At 39.8% G+C, this 19,200-nt stretch overlaps 2 protein-coding genes and 1 long non-coding RNA gene across 3 annotated transcripts; 2 read left to right on the top strand and 1 right to left on the bottom strand.

Moving 5' to 3' along the window:
- Positions 1-1,435: 1,435 nt before the first annotated feature.
- On the top strand, positions 1,436-3,126 carry LOC108619588 (uncharacterized). Its single transcript, XM_018016259.2, has 2 exons — positions 1,436-1,882; positions 2,427-3,126. The coding sequence occupies exons 1-2, from the start codon at positions 1,630-1,632 to the stop codon at positions 2,801-2,803; spliced, it is 630 nt and encodes a 209-aa protein (XP_017871748.1). The 5' UTR covers positions 1,436-1,629; the 3' UTR covers positions 2,804-3,126.
- LOC108619480 (uncharacterized) lies at positions 2,826-17,398 on the bottom strand. Its single transcript, XM_018016091.2, has 7 exons — positions 16,414-17,398; positions 6,555-6,627; positions 6,114-6,428; positions 5,272-6,033; positions 4,984-5,113; positions 3,128-3,452; positions 2,826-3,055 (listed from the first exon to the last, which is right to left on the bottom strand). The coding sequence occupies exons 2-7, from the start codon at positions 6,575-6,577 to the stop codon at positions 2,925-2,927; spliced, it is 1,686 nt and encodes a 561-aa protein (XP_017871580.1). The 5' UTR covers positions 6,578-6,627; positions 16,414-17,398; the 3' UTR covers positions 2,826-2,924.
- On the top strand, positions 7,586-11,252 carry LOC149270235 (uncharacterized). The gene is made up of 3 exons (XR_016271600.1): positions 7,586-8,255; positions 8,342-10,803; positions 10,913-11,252. It is a non-coding gene; the product is annotated as an uncharacterized LOC149270235 (long non-coding RNA).
- Positions 17,399-19,200: the final 1,802 nt, after the last annotated feature.

Below are 19,200 nucleotides of genomic sequence, written 5' to 3'. Positions count from 1 at the left end.
ATGTGCCTTCAGGTTGTTATTGCTTTGCTGCTTATATCTTACCCTAAAATTTTATATTTGCACTTGTACGATCTACTTATATTTGTATGTGGCTAAGGAGGAATTTTGCATTATTTAGGTGTGTAATCCCTAATGGACTGTTTACTGAACCTTGATTAAATATTCTATAAATTTCAAATATTTTTTTAAGTTTTTAATTTTAAAAGCCAGCTGTCAGCAGTATTTTATTTAATATATTATAAAGCTTTTTGAAGAGCCGCATTAGCTGCCCTAATGGTGTGTGTATATGCTGAATTTTTGTTATTCTTATACTGGTATAAGTAGAAGCATTGCTAAGCGTGCTTTCGTTGAGGTTGTTGTCTTTGGTTATACTTTTGTGTTTGTCGTTAAGTTTGTGCGTCGGTTGTTGAACAAGAATTTTGTAGCAGGAGGTGAGGTGGGTGTCCCTGCTTACAATTATAATAACAATAAAATTTTGTATAAGACGCGGGCTTGTGACTTTGCTAATAATTATAATAAGCAACAGCTATAAAGTATAAGACTTACACCTAGATCATTTTTAGAGTATCTCAATATATTAAAATATATATTATAAAAGTCATTTTTTATTTGAAAACAAAATAAATTTTTGTAAAAATTTATCCATTATGTATTTAAATTATAAAATTTTATTGACATCGCCACTGAGTTTGTAATTCTGCGCCACATGCCAGCCATTTGGCTCCAGCATGTCTGCACTTTGCAGTAACCTGAACCTATGTAATGGGAAATAAGATCTCTTGGGATCTGGGCACTACAACTAACAGAGCTCCGCATTCAATGAATGCTTACCAAACTGAGAATTGCGATGAGTAACTCGCTCTGGCAAGTTGTTGGGTTGGGGATATGGTTGGGGCTGGGTGGCGGATGGCACATGTGTCGTTTCGGGAGCTGCCTTCAAACACACATTAAGAGATTGTTTACAAATTGTGTGCTGGCTGGTTGTGGGAATGCTCGGCGACCGAGTCGAACCAAGTGACACGATCTGCACTTGGCTGCGCTGGCAAAGACTGTGACAATTGTCATATCGGGTTACCAGCAATAAAAATAGCAAATATGCCCCAACAGAAAATATGTGGAGTACGCGGATGGACTCGCAGTTACCCTATAAAAAAGACTCTAAAGAAATATGTAATATTAAAATATTTAAAGATTTTTTTTTAATTCATTATATAAATGATGAAAATCAATTTATTGTTAACTATATATATTAGATTCCCTCAGAAATCAGTGCATATAAAATGAGTATTTGATTTCACCTGATGCATATATTTGAAAACTTTATAGGGTAAATAAATATTATTGTGTATATATCATATCTTTATGATTTTATACATACAGACACACACACACACACACACACTGTCACGTCTGCTGAGCTGCGCATTAAGCACTTTTTAATTAATAGACGCTCCGGCAGTAGTCCAGACACTGCTGCTCTGGGCGCAGGCACAGTGGCTCAGTGGCTCAGTGTTTGCTCAGACATCGCGAAGATGTGGCGCAACGGCAACGAACTAGAACCAGAAATCAAATTAAACTAAGCAGAGATTGGCTCCAATTCCATTCAGCCATTCAGCCATTGAGTACGCCATGTGCTGGTGCGCACGTGTCTATTGGACGGTTCTGCAGAATCTGTTCGCGCGCCTCTTCAACAGCCTCACGGATCGCAACTGCGCCAGTGGCTATCGGCGGAGCTGCTGTGTCTGCTGCGGCAGCTACAGGCGCCAGCCCGGTGACAGCGACGGCGACGCCGACGTCGACAGCGACGCGGACAAACAAGTTTCAGAATCGATGGTTGATGACGACCTGCGACGAGCAGCACCACACGATTATGTCATAGTGGGTGAGTTCTGAGCGAGACACTTTGATAATAAGCTTTCCGGCATGACGAGGTGCCAATACACCTATAGTTTAATCAAACAGAACACTTTCTTTGTTCTATATTGATAGTGGGATATAGATTGGTAACAAACTTGACCAACATTGTTTGTTATATGTTAACGACGTGTTGTTCATCAATCTAGAGAATTGTATTTATATATTTGTAGCTTGGGTGAGTTTAGAAAGATTAGATTATTAGATTCAACTTCAGATACTTCTGGAATTGGAGAGAACGAAATAATAATTATAATAATGCCAAATATTTCTACTCTTTACATAACAGAAGAAAAAGTTAATGCCATATTTGTGTCCCGAAGAAGAAGCTTCTTAATACATACAAAAATGTTCCCGATGGTAAGATCTGGTACAATCTGAGAACTGTTTGTACTGCTTACCACAAAGAAGACTATGCCAGACTCCTCAGACTTATTTAGAATATTACATATGGCCTTTCTCAAATACATACACATACACACACTCACTCACACTTGCTTATTTAACTGCAGATGAAGCCGATGCCAACTATGTGGAGATCGAGCAGCGTCAGATCGAAACCGAGCAATATTACTTCACCGTGGACCGCAGCATGGCCGAGCGCATGCTCTATCAGCGAGAGGACGGCGCCTGCCTAGTGCGTCCATTCAAGGCGACGGACGTGTGCATCAAGTACATCGTGAGCATCTGGGCGGGCGGCCACTATTATCACCTGTTTGTGCGGCAAATTGATATGCGCCAGAGATTCGCCATTGGCCAGTGGAAGCCGCACGAGCGCCACTTCAGCTCGCCCTGCGAGATCATTGAGTTCTATGCGGAGCACCCGCTGCTCTGCACCAACAAGGAGCGCAGCCACAGCGTCCGACTGAAGCCCATCACTTATGCCTAGCCAAAATATCGACATCTTATGCTTAGAGTTTAGGTTAAGTTTATTGGAATTACGAGTAAGAGTAAGATAAATTATGTACAAATTGCGTAACTTAAGCTAGTTAAGTAGGCGGCTGGGTCAGCTAGGTGGCCACGACTGCCTTGAAGGCGCACTGGTTGTTCTGCATCAGAGCGGGCCAGAGGAAGGCCTTGATCAGGTCCGAGCGACGATCCGACTGCGGGTGGCGTTCGTGCTTCTCGGGACGCAGAAAACCTAGATAATAATAACATAAAAGTAAATTTCATGAAATATGTAAATAAACATTTATTTAGTGCATCATCTTACCCAGATTGAAATCAGTGTCCAGATAGTAGGGCGCCTTTTGGTTAATCATGCGCCAGGCCAGTCGCACGCAGGCGCTGACGAAGTGCGTCAGCGGCGGACAGGATTCCAAGCAGGGATACTCGTGCAGCGTGGACAGCACCTGATTGAACACGGATCGCTCGATCTCGCCCAGCGGAAAGCTCTCGGTTGTCTCGTGCAGATGATGGCGCACCGAACGGTCCAGGGCCAGGGCCGTCTCGCTGCTGCTGTCCAGCGCGCAGTTGAGCACGCGGCGCACCTCCAACACCTTGCGCTCCCGCATGCCGTGGCACAGGCGAAAAGAAAGCTGCACAAAATATGAGAAAGAAAGACAGAAAAGAAGGTTTGAAATATGCCAATCATTACCCATGGCTCAATAGCTGCCCACGGCCAAAGACCGGGCCGAGCCGAGCCAGGCCAGAGCAGCTGATCCGGCCAATTGCCGGTGTCATTCATCTATCTAACCACTTGTCTCTATTCAGCGCCGAAGATCGAAAGTTATTTATCGACAGCCGGCAGAAACAAGCTCAATCGCCAACGTAATTTCTCAGCCCCGCGGCGCTTTACTTTCTTCTATAACACTTAATCAGCGCCACGAAACTCGAGCAGCTGCGGCGCCAACTCCAGCTCCAGCTCCAGCTCCAGTTCCAGCGCTTGCAGCGTTGCGTTGCACTGCAAATTGATATTTTGCAATAACAATTTGCGGCCAGCCTTTAGATTTCTCAAACTCAAGCGTGGGCTAAACAAGCAAAGTCACAAACATCGTAATCAACGTGAATTGGCAAAATATTTAAAATGATTTTCTCATTTTGAATTTCAAATAATTTATAAACTTTTCAATTTGGCGCAAATTTTAAATCATTCTTGATCTTTAACAACTCAATAAATATAGCTGTTTTAAACATTTAAGAATGTATATAAATTTGATATTCCCATTTGATTAATGACTCCAATTTGTTATGTTAATTTAATGATTTTTGTATGGTCCAAATTTGCTTTGCTCTCGAATTAGGTAAAAGTTCTTAGATTTTCTAATTTAAGTTTAACATAATTTATTCCTATGCTTTAAGCAAACTATTGAACTTAAGCAAAAACATTTTATTTATAATCAAATTATGCATATCTATTAATTTATCTCTTTTTATGGACCAAATTGAGAGACATGCAAATCACCAGTTAACTGATTCCCTATTTTCTTTGCCATATGCGAATGCTAATCCAGCCGTTTAGTTCGTATATATCTATCTCTAATATATTAAATAAATAAAAAAAAAATTAAATATATACATATATGTATATATAAATAATAAAAAAAAAATAAGTAAATAAATAAAAAATATATATGTATATTTGGAAAGCATTTTTGAAAAATATTTTTTAATATTAAAGAATTATATATATTGCTTATATATTTTTTTTTAAATAAATAAATTTATATTTAGTGAATTAAATACATTTTTGTTTTAATATTTTTTATATATATATATATTGATAATTATTTTTAATGTACATTTTTGTAATTTAAATGTAATATTTTATTTTTGATTAGCCTATTTATATACGTCTTTTCATTATTATATCGCATCAAATATTTATGGTTTATAAAAAAAAAAAAAAAAAAAAAAAAAAAAAAAAGAATTCAAGTAAAAAATATCTATTACCATAACTAGAGCTTTATTTAGAGTTAATAAATAATTCAAATGTAACATAAAAGTCTAAAATTCGCTATTCGATCTAATCTAAAATATTTCACAAATAATAATATCTGAATTGAATTGCTACTAATTTGAATTTTTACGGCTTCAGCTTCTAAATAAATTAAAATCTTCTTTACTTACCACAATCATGGAGAAGAGTATCTTGGCCTTCAGACTGTGGACGTGCTTGAGCTGGGGCAAGCTGTCCAACGCCTCCAGGGCGTCTGCTCGGTTCTCGATGTAGAGATTTCGATAGTGTGACACCAATTCGCTGTGACGTGGGTTGTTGCCAATGGAAAGAAGTTACGGATGAGAGTCGGTTTTGAGGTGAGGGTGCGTGGGGTGCGCAGACATCAGCAAAAATGATGTCAAGCCGCATTTTGAGCGGAGAAAACAATGGCAGCTGGCTGAGCTGTCTGGCTGACTTACCTGCCATCCTCGCTGGCCGAGTCGTCGGAGTGGTAGCCGTCGCTGCAGCTGCTGCCGCCGGCGCTGCCCGCGGCTGTGGCTTTGTTGGCCGCCAGCGGACTGGGCGGCACGCTCTCCGGGCCCATCATGTGGAGCACCACCTCGCAGCCGCGCGAGAAGTTCATCAGCAGGCCGGCGGCCGGGCGCTTCTCGATGTGTGCCTGGGCATCCAGGCGCTTCACCTGGCCCACACAGGACAGCACCTCCTTGTCGTTCTCGACGCGCGTGCTGAGATTCTCGACGAGCGTGTGGAGCTGCTTCAGCGCCGGCTTATCGAGCATGGTCAGCAGGGTCTTGTTGTCAATCAGGCGCTGCTGGATGTCGCCGTAGTTGATGGCCAGCAGCCGCTGGTGGGAGGAGTGCGCCGGGTCCTGATTGCTCGTGACCATGCTCAGCTCCTCCAGCTTGTGTATGGCCATCTTGTAGGTGTCCACGTGCCGCTGCAGCTCCGCCTTCAGCGCCACGTGCAACGATATCAGCTGCCCGGAGGCATCTGTGGTCAGTCCATGCACGCCCAATCCCTGCACTGCATTGTCGAAGCTGCGCCGCCGTTCGCGCAGCACCTGCCTCAGCCCGGGCTCATACTGGGCCAGCGCCTGCATCAGCTTGGAGCAGCGCTGTCGCAGGCCGGGCTCGTGTGGGTTGGCAAAGAGGCGCACCAGCTGCCAAACAACCGTCTCGCTGGGCACATCCGGCTTGGGCGTGCTGTTCAGCGTGGTTAGCCTAAGTACGAGAGAGAGAGAGAGAGAGAGAGCAAGTGGAGGGCGGTTGGGCAGAGGGCAACGCAAGTCTCTTCGACTTACCTTGTGTAGAACGACTCCAGCAGATAGGCGCTGTGCGGCAGATGCTCCAGCAGCAGATCAATGGGCAGCTCCGCGATCACCGAGTGCAGCACCGACGGACCCAAGCGACCCACCACGCCCGCCGCCTCCCGATATTGCCGGCCCTCCGAGAGCAGCATCAGCCGGCGCAGCACCTGGCGCGGACTGGTCAGAAACTCGCGGCCATCGCGCGACGGTCCGCGAATTCGCTCCCGACTGTCCGCCATGGGCAGGCACAGGGACTGGCACTGGTTCTGGTAGATGGCGTCCTGGTGGTTCTTCAGCAGCAGCTGTTTCCTGTCGACGAGTCCGGCTCTAATTACTGACTGGCTATGCAACTAACTGGTTAATATGGGATGGTCGGATGCGCGTGTGTTATCTTTATACAAATGTGAATGAGAATCGAGAGCAACTGCGTCTTACAACAACTTCGGTTCCATGGACATGGCGTGGGAATTGCCAATTGCGAATTGCCAAACTCTGTGCGTAGTTTTTGCTGCAAAAAAAGAATAAAGAAAGAAAGAAATCATTAATAAATACATACATATGCACATATATATGTGTGTGTGTGTGCACAATTGTTAATAAATAGGAAATCTGTCTGGGTAAGAATTCGCTTAGGCACAACACACAACAATTGCCACTTTCACCAGCGGGGGGCGTGCGAGTGGGCGTGGCCACATAATTTATCATAACTTAAGGCCTTACGCACACACCAGCTAACGAGTCGCAGCAATTGTTCAGGAAATACATACACACATATCTATGTATACGTATATATGTGTGTGTGTATAGCTAACATATCATATCATATCTGTGATTGCAATTGTGGGAGTTTTTCCACTGCACAAATGACAACTAGGAAAACAAGGCGCAGACAATGAGGCACTAACAACAACAACAACAACAACAAGAGAAAGAAAAAAATTTTACAGCCATCAAAGGAGCTGAAAACTTTTCACATTTTCCACAGCTATTCAAATGTGAAGCCATAAATAATGCTAAATAATGCATTTAACCCATTGGGCATATTTCACGTGCAAATACTTCCCTCTCTCTATCTTTCTCTCCCCCTCCCACTCGAGTTCCCTGTTTGTGTGGGAGATAGGTATGATTTGTGTTTATCTGTAGACTTTAATCAGTCAATGTAGCCTGTCTGATCTGCATGCCTCAGTCTCTGTTAACTTTATGACATAAATGATTTCTTAAATATTTATTAAGACTGACCTTAGTCAGTCATATTCATTACTCAGCTCGCATGCTGAATTTCTGATCAAATATATAGTACAAGAAGATAGAGATACCTCTTGTCTCTTATTCTTCTGTCAGCGTTGAGCAATGTGCTTTTTAATTTGGAATACCAGTTGGGGAAACTTGTCGATTTATATAAAATCTAAGCAATTCAAATCTTGAATAAGATTTTCGAATCTATATATATAAAAGAAAGTTGTGTAAAAGTGAAGACTGCTTATAACTTGATTTGGGCCGAACCAATTTTCATGGTTTTTGATTTGTTGGATTTGTCTCCGCAACGAGTTTAGTATAGGGTCTTAAAAATACTGAAAAAATTTGCCGAATACTTGAAAAACGCGGTTTTTTCCCCAAATGTTCAAATTTTTTTTATACCCAGTAGGCTTGGTAACAGTGACAGTTTTGACAATAGTGTAGAAGTAAATAAACAAATGTAGTCAGTCAGTCTACGGTCTCCTGACCTCGAGCAGACCTGACTATTCAAAAAAAAAAAAAAAAAAAAAAAAAAAAAAAAAAAAAAAAAATTTTCAAATCAAAAGGAAAAATATTTCAAATCAAAAATCTGCAAAAAATCAAAAGATTAAAACCTGACTGTTCAAAAAATAAATAAAAAATTAAAAATTCGAAATTAAAAAAAAAAGGTAATTATTAAAAAGTGTATTTTTGGCTTTTTATATTTTCGGACTTTTAAACTTTATAAATATTTCAAATCAAAAATCTGCAAAAATTAAAAAAAAAAATCAAAAGATTAAAACCTAACAATCAAAAATAAATAAAAAATTCAAAATTCAAAATTCGAAATTAAAAAAAAAGTTAATTATTAAAAATTGTATTTTTGGACTTTTACAAAAGCTAAATATCTCGAAAGTTCAGGTATTTGTTTGTCTCAAACATAAATTTGTGTAAATTATTTATATTTATATTTCTCGATTGTTTTATATGGTTTTGTGCGAGGGCAGTATTACTATTAATAACAAGTAAGAACGTTGCAGTCGGGCGTTACCGACTGCGGAATACTCATTCACATCCCATCAACAATTTAGTAGTTAAGTTTCGTTCTAATACTGTAGAATATACAGGTTTTTCCGATTTGCCACGCCCCAACTGGGCGTAGACACCTCATTTTTGGTCAGTTTTTAGAAAGAGATAACGTTACCCTAACTGCAAAGTTTGAATGCTTACCCTAAAAAAATGTGAAAATTACAGGGTATTTTTCGATATGCCACGCCCCTAAAGAGGCGTAAAAATTATTTTTGGGGAATCGATAGAGGAGGCTACCAGTAACTCAACTATCCAAATTTGAAGCTTCTAGCTATTATACTTTAGGAGATATAAACTTTTGCGGTTTGCCACGCCCCCTGTGGGCGGACATATATCCGACAAAACTTTTTGGTCTTGGGTGATCAGTCCGAGTATATATACAAAATTTGAGGTCTCTGCCATCAATAGTGTCCAAAATATAGGAGAATTTAAAAAATCACTATATCTTCAGGTCCGATTTGCCACGCCCCCAACGGGCGTAGACTTATAATTTATCTTCAGACTTTATAGAATCATACCATTAGCTGACGTGCAAAATTTCAGCATTCTAGGTTTATAACTTTAGGAGATACAGTTTTATCCGATTTGCCACGCCCCCAATGGGCGTAGATATATCCGCCATAGCTCGTGATCTTGGGTGGTCAACGCGGACCTACATACCAAGTTTCAGCTTTCTAGCTCTTCAACAAACATGATTTCTGGTATATCGGAAAATGCATTTTCCGATTTGCCACGCCCCTAGTGGGCGGATCGGGAAAATTTTAACACTTTATAAATCGGAGATATACACGAGTATGTGTTCCAAATTTCAAGTCTCTAGCTTCAATAGCGCCGAAATAGATTGCGTTCATACGGACAGACGGACAGACGGACAGACGGACAGACGGACGGACGGACAGACGGACAGACGGACAGACGGACAGACGGACGGACAGCAAGACGGACATTGCACAAAACCAATATACTGATTCACTTTCGTGAATGAGTATAAAAATGCCGCGTCCTAGAAGATCTAATCTTTCCCGGCGGACCCATAATGCAATTAGGCAACGGAATAGCGCGAGTCAATTATCTGACGAAGAGCGAGAAATCGCCCGAGAAAGGCTCCGCGTTAGTACCCAGGGAAGAAGGGCCTTAATTCGTGCTTCTCAAAGAGAGGCAGCCCGTGAAATGGCAATAAGAAATGGTTCAAGGATTGATTTGAATCGAGCAGCGTTTCGATATGATTGCACCATTGATTACAGCTTGAATCGTTTAGTTTGCATTGGTCCAATGGACGTTGTTTGCTAGCATTGTGGCGCATTGAAGTTTGCTGGTGAAACGCCCGGTTTGTGCTGCCTTAGTGGTAAAGTGACATTGCCATTAGCGGTCACCATAGCCATTGCGTTCCCTGCTTTATGGCGAAACACTAGAATCACGACATTTTCTAGCGAACACTCAAAAATACAATGCCTGTTTCCAAATGACATAATTTGGGGCGGAAAATATTGGAGACGGATATTTAAGGTAATTTACGTTAAAAATTTTATTTTCTATGACTGCCAAAAAAAAATTTTGAATAATGTAGTTTGTTAGATTTCTGTAAATAGTGTTTGTAAATATAACTATAATAACTATGGCTTTGAATTTAAAGATTCAAGGCCAGATTTGCCATCGCATTGGATCATTGCAACCTATTGAAGATGCACAGCAAAAATTCTTGCAAATATACTTCATGGGCAATATGGAAGAACAACTTGACCGGCGTCAAGAAATGAACACAGCTATGAAAAGAGCAATTCTCCATGATTTGCATGCTTAGAAATTTAAACCAACCAAAACTGTGCAATGGAACGCGTTTGGTGATAAGAAAACTGATGAGCAATGTGATTCACGCGTTGATACTCAAAGGAAAATTTAAAGATGAGGAAGTTCTTATTCCTAGGATTCCGATGAGCTCAACAGATATGCCCTTTGAATTTAAACGAATTCAATTCCCGCTTCGTCTTGCCTTCGCCATGACGATCAACAAGTCACAGGGCCAATCTTTGACTATTTGTGGCCTCAATCTAGAAAATGCGTGTTTTTCTCATGGTCAATTGTACGTGGCATGCTCACGTGTTGGCAAACGATCCGCATTATTTGTTCTTGCACCCGACCAAAAAACGAAGAATGTCGTTTACAACAAGGTGCTTGAATGAAAATCCGATTAATAAATTTATCAGTGTATCCCAGCCTGAACAACATAGCTTTCAACAATTTTTTACCTAGAAATAATATAGAGGGCAATGCAACGTTTGCCGGGCCAGCTAGTTTGTTATAAAGCAATAAAAATGACAATAACAATTAAATAAAAAAAAACAGAAGATTTCATTGTATTAAACACAAATGCTGAAGAAGAGTAAGTTGATCACATTTTTTGATCATTTTCATTTTTCATTTTTCTGCATTTGGAACTAGTTCAGAATAAAGCACTGAATTATTTTCCCTTAAATATACTTGATTTCCAGATTCAATCCTCTAAAGCTACAATACTCTATAGAATCAATTTCTTTAGGATCAATTACACATATACATACGAGACTACTCAAAAAATCCACCGATGGACTAGGCATCTGATTCCTCAGGCCCTTTACCTCTCTGTGTGACATTGACTTTTACTTGAGAGGACGATACTATCCTACAAATGAGTGAATAAAGACGATATTGAAGGAGTAACTGAACCAGATTATGAAAGATCACGTTCTGAAGTGTTTGGAGCTATGGACAAAATTTCAGCACAGGTGAGAATTTGATGCGTATCATGAATGAGCGGAAAAATGAAAAATATATCACATCTGAAAAATCAGAACTCGAATAGATCTCAAATAAATATAATTTTAATGAATTTCATTGATTTACTCCAACTGTTTATTAAACTTTAACTATTGCATTCAATATAAATAATTACCTACTTACTCGAAGTATCTGCATAAAACATATATAAAATTGGCATACAAACATAGAAATCGTGTACTTATATTCATAATTTATACCAACATCTCATACTTAAATATAATTTAATATATCTCAAGCATGAATTTAGACTAAATATATAAACCATCATTTGACTCCAGGCTACCTTCAATGCATGCAGTAGCAAAACATTTGCATGATCATGAGCAGATCAAGAAGAAGCAACAACAACACGACTCGCTTCATCTTGGTGCTGCCACCCATCAAGCGAGGCTGAGCAAAGTCTTTAGCCATACTTTGGTCTAGTATTTAGGAAAGTTTCATATTTTAAGTACAACAAGTTCTTGTTAAATCTATCCCCCGCCCACTCAGGCATATTTCACCTGTTTTGTTGAATGCAACTCGCATATTTACATGGAATTCGAGCGGCAATGCGCGCTGAAGCTGAACCAGCGAAAGAGCTGCAGATGAGGTTTGGGCAGTTGCCCTGTTGGTAATATCTGTTTGTGTAATGTCTGTGTGTTCCCAAGAATTAAACATTTTATGCCTAGCAACAATTGCTGCTTGGCGGCCTGGCCTGTGCATATGGGAGGCAGCCAAGCGCAGCGCCTCCAGCCAAGGCTGGAAGTGACCCACCCAAAAGAGTTCAAGACTTGTGCATTACCTGGTCCCGCTTAACGGCCAGGTAGACGCCTTAATTGAAACAAAAACCCCTTCTCTCCTCTCCCTTCGTCAGCTCCAGCCCCACCCCTTTGCTTTTATGCTGCCCGGGGAGCCACTTGTTGTCAGTTATTGTTGTTGTTGTTGTTAGTTGATGTTGATGTTGATGTAGTTGTAGTTGTTGTTTTTTCCTCTGTTGTTCGGTTTCATTCTAAATGCGCTTTGCCGTTACTTCGGCTCCAACTAGCGCCTGAACAAGGTGTGTTTCGGTGAGAAAATTATTTTATGAACAAGTTGAAATCTACTAAAGATTTATATATTTTAATAAACACACGATAGAGCTTGTTGGACGAGCGTTGACTGACTAGAAGATACCATAATTTGAGTGAGTCGAGCAGGAAAAGGGTAGAACTGTAGATATCTGTATACATACATACATATATGGGAGAACGGGAGGAAAAGAGTGAATAAGAGAAGTGATGGTAAGGGAAGAGACGGAAGTGAAATAAGTGAGCAGTAGAGATGAGTGGAGATGAGTAGAGAGGATGGAGTAAAAGGAGTAGAGGAAGATACAAGAAGCATTAGTTATGTTGAGGAGAGAAAGAAAGACAGAAGAAGGCAGGAGAACGTAAAAATAATATATAATATAATAAAGCAAAGAAATTAAATTAAATGCAAGCTAGTGAGGCGAAGATATGAGATGAGAAAATAAATGTTGAGAATGGAATGAAATGAAAGAAAGACAAATGTATTTCCTTTTTTAAATAAATGAAAGGATAGAACTATCGAGATAAAAGAATCGATAGATATTATTGGGATATTCATACCAGTCAATACTGGTGAACGGAATTGCTCCTTCGATATTACAGAAAGGATAAATTAATGTGATTATTAATGTGATTTTCTTAAAGAGATGACTTACTGTCAAAATTCAATATTTATAGTTAAATGTTGCATATATACCATATGTATATATCCTATTTCCAATTGTTATACCACATGATTCACATGTCAATTAAAATCTCTAAGCTGGGCTTTATCAGAATAAGATACAGATTGAGATATCTCAACAAACAATGCAGACTTATGCGTGTTATACACCGATCATATCCATTATGAGAACTATTCTTTAATTATAATTTATGTATTTATTACAATTTATTCCAACAAATCGCTCGGCAACTGCAGTTGGCAGATTGTGGGAACCAAATGGCACGAATTGTGCCGCAACGTGTGGCCAAAACGTTGCACAGGATTTGTCAGCTTCAGTGTGCGCCTCGCTCTCGATCTTTCTACCTGGCTATCTCTACATGATGTGCGAACCTCCCTCCCTCTCTCTCACTCTCTCTCACGTGCTGTCGCGTCAGATTTCCCGCTACATGTTTGCCCGCAAATCCCATAGATAAGGCCACAAACTGTGTGTGCGATTGTTGCTGAGCTCATGCAGATGACTTCCTCACTATCTGGCCAGAACAGCGAGCAACGACATGGGCCAACATGAGCCGGCACAAAGCGCGGCTAAGCAAACAGATTTCCAGATACACACGCACGCAGCAGCAGGGCTCCAGCCAGATGGATGGGCCCAGGGAAAGGGCTGTGCGATGATTGCAATACAATTATGCCACAATGGGCGACAAATTGAGAGATGGGCGAGAAAAAGCCACAAAAAGCCAAAGCCTATGACACCTGAGATCGCGCCACGCTCGGCTGAGCCAGGTGGGCTGTGGGGTGGGCAGGGAGCTAAGCAGCGGAGGGGCGTGTTATGTAAGCGCACATGCAGCTGCTGTTGGTGACAGTGCCGAAGCTGAGAACGGAAGCCGAAGCTGTAGAACTCTGCGGTCCATTTTAGCTGCCAGAGCAGCCACAGAGCTGTTAGCCACACCAGACGGCTGAGCTGGCGACGGTTTAATGAACCCGGCCGAGAGACCAGAGACGGCGTCTAAGCCAGAGCTGAGCCCAAGTGGAAATGTGAAATGATTTGTTGTTCAAGCAAAAAGAAACAAACATAACTTTTTTCTTATTATTTTTTACGACTATTATTACAACAATTTGTTATGTTTGCTTTTATTGTTTTGACTGCTGTCTCTGTCGCTATGACTGTGGCTATGACTGTGGCTGCCTTTCTGTGTGATTTTCGCAGGCCAACAAACTTCTAATTACCCCGGCCAACAGGCGCTAGCATGCAATCGAGCCACCTATGTATCTATGTATCTCCTACTCTTTTTTTGTTGCTGTCCATAACGAGCTGCGAGCACCCATTGGCGCTCACGTGCGCCGGCGATTAACCAATTTTTTTTCTCTACTCCCATTCAGAATCCCTGGCAAGTGGCTGTGCGAATTGAGCAGAGCACCTGTTGCAATTACTAGGCAGCACTGCCAAAAAAATTGGGCTAGAAGTACAGTTAAATTACACTTAATACACTTGCTCAGCTCGGCTCAGCCATGAGATGCTGTGCGTGCTTCAAAATGTCTTGGGAATATACAAACAAAAATTGCTCTGAATTAAAGCTACAAAGAGCTCGACGTTTGAGATTATCATAATTATATATTAAAAAAAAAAAAAAAATACTCATAATTGAAAAAAAATCAAATAAAAAAAAAAAAAAACACTAAATTTTTAAATTGAATATAATTGAAGCCAATTGCTATAATAGTCTACATCCTGTACATAAATGGAATGTCTATAATTTTTTAATTAAACTAATAAAGTAAAATAAAAATCAACTGGGAGCTTAACTTCGATTAATTTCGTAAACAATTTTCAAAAATCGGCAACAAACATTTATCTTTTAAATTGTTTATGTTATACCTGCATACTTTAATATATGCAATAGTATGTAAGATAACGTAGATTTTTAGATCAAATAAATTATGAAAATTAAAAACAAAATTAGAGTATATAAATTTTTCAAATCTTTATGGCCTCATAAGCATTATTCATATGTAATATATAAATATATACATATATATATACATATATATAAATATGTATGTATAACCTTATTATTTTATTATACATTCAATAAATGCTATTAAAATATGAAGCTAATATATAGAAGTAGAAAGAATTATAAACAAATAGAAACTAAAATTGTTAATATCTGGAAAATATTATATGTATGTAAATAATATATACACATACATATATATTCTCGAAGCATCTTCCACTCTGTGAATTCCCATTTGCAAACAATGAACTTCAATAGACCAACTACCGCTAAGTTATGAATCAATTGGCAAGCAGAGATCAGCCGCAACATCAAATTGACCCCAAAACGAAAAATTCGAGCCGAAGCCAACGCAGATTTATTTTGTTGTAAAACAGAACGCACAAGTTTTGCATAGCAAAAGGAAATTCTTGTCACGCTCCAAATTTGGATACAAAAGCAAAAGAACTAACTGTTGAGCCCAGCCATTTAAGCCAACATTAGAATTTGGCCCAACTGTGCTGCATTGTAAACATGGCTTACAAACTTTATTGATTGATTACATTGAAAAGCATGAGACAAAGGAAAATGTTGTTGCTGTTGTTGTTGTCTTTCTTTCTAGCCAAGAGGTGTTGCTAGCCAGATTCAGGTAGATGGGTCCAGTGCCAAAGCTAGACTTAAGCCTAAGGCTAGGTTCTACCTATTTACTAGCTGGACTGGGTTACAGCTCATCATAATTTGGCAGCTGGCGTCTGAGCTTGCGGCTAACAAACAAAAAGAAGTAATTCATTATACGCCGTAAAGTAACTTAAAGTAGGGTATGATGGAGGGAGAGAAAATGTAGATGATAATGAGCCTACATATATACAATATATATATATACATAAATGAATTCAAAAATACCTCAAGCGTCGATAGGTATTATTCTTTACTTTGTTTATTCTTCCTACCACAAATCGGACAGCAGGGTAGTTGTTAGTCTATCACTCCCCACTAGCAACTTCAAGTTATATTATAATATTTTTTTGGGCTCGCGGCAATTATTATTAAAAAAAGACAAAGAGCGCTACAATTTTATAAAAAAAAAAAAGAATTTTTTTAACAGCGTCCAAAAAGTGGGTTAATTTCATTCAATTAGAATAGACGGAGTGTCAGAGCCGGCTGGCTCATCTGCCTTTTTGTCTTTTATTACCTGGCCAGGTTGGCCCGCTAATTGGGCGCGCCCTTAGCGCTAATCAACTTGGCTCTGGGAACTGAAACTCAAGCTGCACAAATTAACAAAAAACTGTTGCCCAAAATTCACAAAAACAAAAACTTAAGTGAAATTTTCAGTTTGGAATTTCGAATATTTCATTTAAAATTGACAATGGATTTCCAAAAAGAAAAAAAAAAAAAAAACCAACAAAAAATCATAAAAACTTAAGTGAAATTTTCAGTTTGGAATTTGAAATGTTTCAGATAAAACTTACCGTAGATTTCCGTTTGTCTCAAGGGGGAGGCCGGCAGATCTTTCACAGAGCCCCACTCAGCTTAAAGTTTTCTTCACAATTTTCACTTGACAGTTGATTAGATAGGGTTAGGGCCAAGGCCTGGGTCAGGCGTTGCAAACCGCAAATCAAATTGTTCACAGCGCCTGCTGCGGCTGCAGCACCCACAGCAGACTCAGCTTTACAACGACAGCAACACCAATTCGGAGACACCAACAACGATTTCAACAGCAACAACAATGTCGGAGACAACAAACATTTTTGCACTTCATTAACTCTTCGAACATTTGTGGCGAATGCCACAGCAAAATTCTTGTCACGGCCGCGCAAGCGTTCGCTACTCTGATTCGGCAGACACGATTTACCGTTAACATGCACCCGCCGCACTCACAACGAAAATAACAACAGCCGACGAAATCTTTCACTTGACGTTTCGCGCAGGCGCCGTCGCAGTCGCAGTCGCAGAGCGAATGTCAGCAGAGAGCTTTAACTAAACGAACCGAACGTAGCGCAAGTCAAATGCAGACTGAACGAATGTCATGACCGAAATAGTGCCAACAGCTAAACACGAGCTGGAGCTAAAGAGCGAGAGAGAGAGAGAGAGAGAGAGATAGAAAGATGGAGAGTGAGTGCGCTGTGTAGAGTGAGTGAGAGCGCAGGCGCGCAGCTGTTGTTGTTGTTGCTGCAGCAGCTGCTGCGGCCAATTTGAATTGAGCGCGCCTAAAACACAAGCAGTTGCTAATGACCGTTGTTTGTTTGTTTTAATGCAGCATAGAAAAGGAGTTAACGGGGCATATTGAGCATATGCAAACTTAACGAAGAGACTTCAATTTATTTAGCCCAAGCTTTTCTGGTATTCCATAAGGGACTTTCACAGCTTTATTAATGACATAGAAATGTAGAAAATGCAAAAAGAGATATGATACAATAGATAATAAAAAATTCAACTTAATATAAACAGAAAATTATTTAAAAATTGATTGAAAACTGCTGGCAAGAATTAATAGTAAATAATAGAAATATAAGAGTATTTATTAGACATTAGAAATATATAATAAAAAAAAAAATAATAATAATAAATAATAATAAAAAAAATAATATATAAATAAAAAGTATCTGTTAAACCATACAAATATATATTTATTTCTAATTTTTGGTTTTTATTTTTTTCCCTACAAGTTTGAACGTTTTCTAACTTCGAAAATTCTAGGGTATATAAATGCTGTTAAGCCTGACAAATATATTTATTTTTCTAATTTTTGTTTATATATTTTTCCTTACAGCTTTGAAAGTTTTCTGACTTCGAAAATTCTAGGGTATTTCTGCAGCATATTCTAAAATTGATCTCGCCTTCATTTTCGCTTTTTCACTTGAAGATTTGCGCAGCTGCTTGACTCCATCGACTCTCGCTTACTTCAAGCTTAAATGCGATGCGATGCGATGATGGACAGAGTTGAAGCCGTGGCCAAAGTTATGTGTGCTAAGGCATTTGGTATTTAGGTTGGCGTTCGCGCTGTTGGCCATAATCGCAAGCACAGATAACTCCATTGATGTCTTAGGCTAGCGCGAAGTTAAAATTAATATTAAACGGCACACATGATCTAAGCATGTTTAAGTAGTCAATTTTCTAGTTGTGATGCAACTTTGAGAAACCTTTCATTAAGCTGGAGTTTATGCAAAACAGCGACTGTGGTGGGCTGCACTTTTCGAGTCGAACAACGGCTGGCCAATTAGTCTTAATTGCCATTTGGCAAGCCAACTTCATTTTAGCCAAACTAGTATGAAAATGGAGTGGCGGCTGCCAGCTGGAGAGTAGACGAAACGAAAGAAGTTGTTGGTTAACTCCCATCGGCAGCGAGATTTAACTCAACTGATTAGCAGCGCTCAATGCCAGCCTCACATGGCCGCAGGCACGAAAAGCTCTGGAAAACTACATCAACCTTGCCGGGAAAATTGCAAAATTTTCACGTCTTATTTACGCGTTAATCGTGCGCAATTGAAAGACCCAAAGAAAAAAAGAAAAAAAAAAAAAAAAAAAACAATCAAACAGACACAATTAAACGTACCGAAATAGATCTGAAGCAGGTGAGGTTGGGTGAGCGGGCAGTTGAATGGTGCGCCCTCTGATAGGTATTTATTTGCGCCAGGGCTGCCGCAGCGCCATTTACATTTAGCCGGATTAACAGGGCGTTAAGTTTCGTCACTGATATAGCCATAAAAAATAGTACCAACTAAATGAAAATAAGAAACCAACGTAGATCTTGGCAAACAGCCTAAAGGGGGCAGAGTCAGTGGAGCAGCGGTTCATGGGGGTATGCCACACACACACACACACACACACACACACACACACACACACACACACACACGCATGTACCTACATAATAAAGCTGTTACCGAGTCAAGGTTGCGCGTTAATTGCGCGAACAGCTCGACTCGTCAGCTCAGCATTTGCTTCACTAGCTGAAGCGCTTGGCAAGCTGAGAGTTTTCCCAGCACGCTTCCTTTTCCTTTCTAAAACGCATTTCACTTTCTCGCCAACGCATTTCACTAGACTGCAGCCAGCGCAAATATTTATGTGAAACTGTTAAACAGCGCCAAAGCAGAGCAACTGGGTACATTCGATATTTACTTAATTATTGTATTTATTTTATTTTAAGTGTGTCGCGCAATGCTTATTGAATGCCTCTTCAAGTGGGGTATATTGAGCTTGACTAATAAAAATAATGTAACTATATAAAGTATATGATATATGAAATTGATTTTACA

The sequence above is a fragment of the Drosophila arizonae genome, chromosome 2 (genome assembly GCF_054131065.1).
Source record: "Drosophila arizonae isolate 15081-1271.41 chromosome 2, UAZ_ARI_1.0, whole genome shotgun sequence".
In the NCBI taxonomy this organism is placed as follows: domain Eukaryota; kingdom Metazoa; phylum Arthropoda; class Insecta; order Diptera; family Drosophilidae; genus Drosophila; species Drosophila arizonae.
The sequence above is the reverse complement of the archived record's forward strand: the minus strand, read 5'-3'. Positions and strand labels throughout refer to the sequence as shown.

Excerpts from the sequence above, each read along its gene's own strand:
- LOC108619588 (XM_018016259.2), top strand. The coding sequence starts at position 1,630 with ATGTGCTGGTGCGCACGTGTCTATTGGACGGTTCTGCAGAATCTGTTC. Across the intron at positions 1,883-2,426 it reads ACACGATTATGTCATAGTGG|ATGAAGCCGATGCCAACTAT; the intron begins GTGAGTTCTGAG and ends ATTTAACTGCAG.
- LOC108619480 (XM_018016091.2), bottom strand. The coding sequence starts at position 6,577 with ATGTCCATGGAACCGAAGTTGTT. Across the intron at positions 6,429-6,554 it reads TCCATGGAACCGAAGTTGTT|GAAACAGCTGCTGCTGAAGA; the intron begins GTAAGACGCAGT and ends ACTCGTCGACAG. Across the intron at positions 5,114-5,271 it reads TCGGCCAGCGAGGATGGCAG|CGAATTGGTGTCACACTATC; the intron begins GTAAGTCAGCCA and ends CCCACGTCACAG.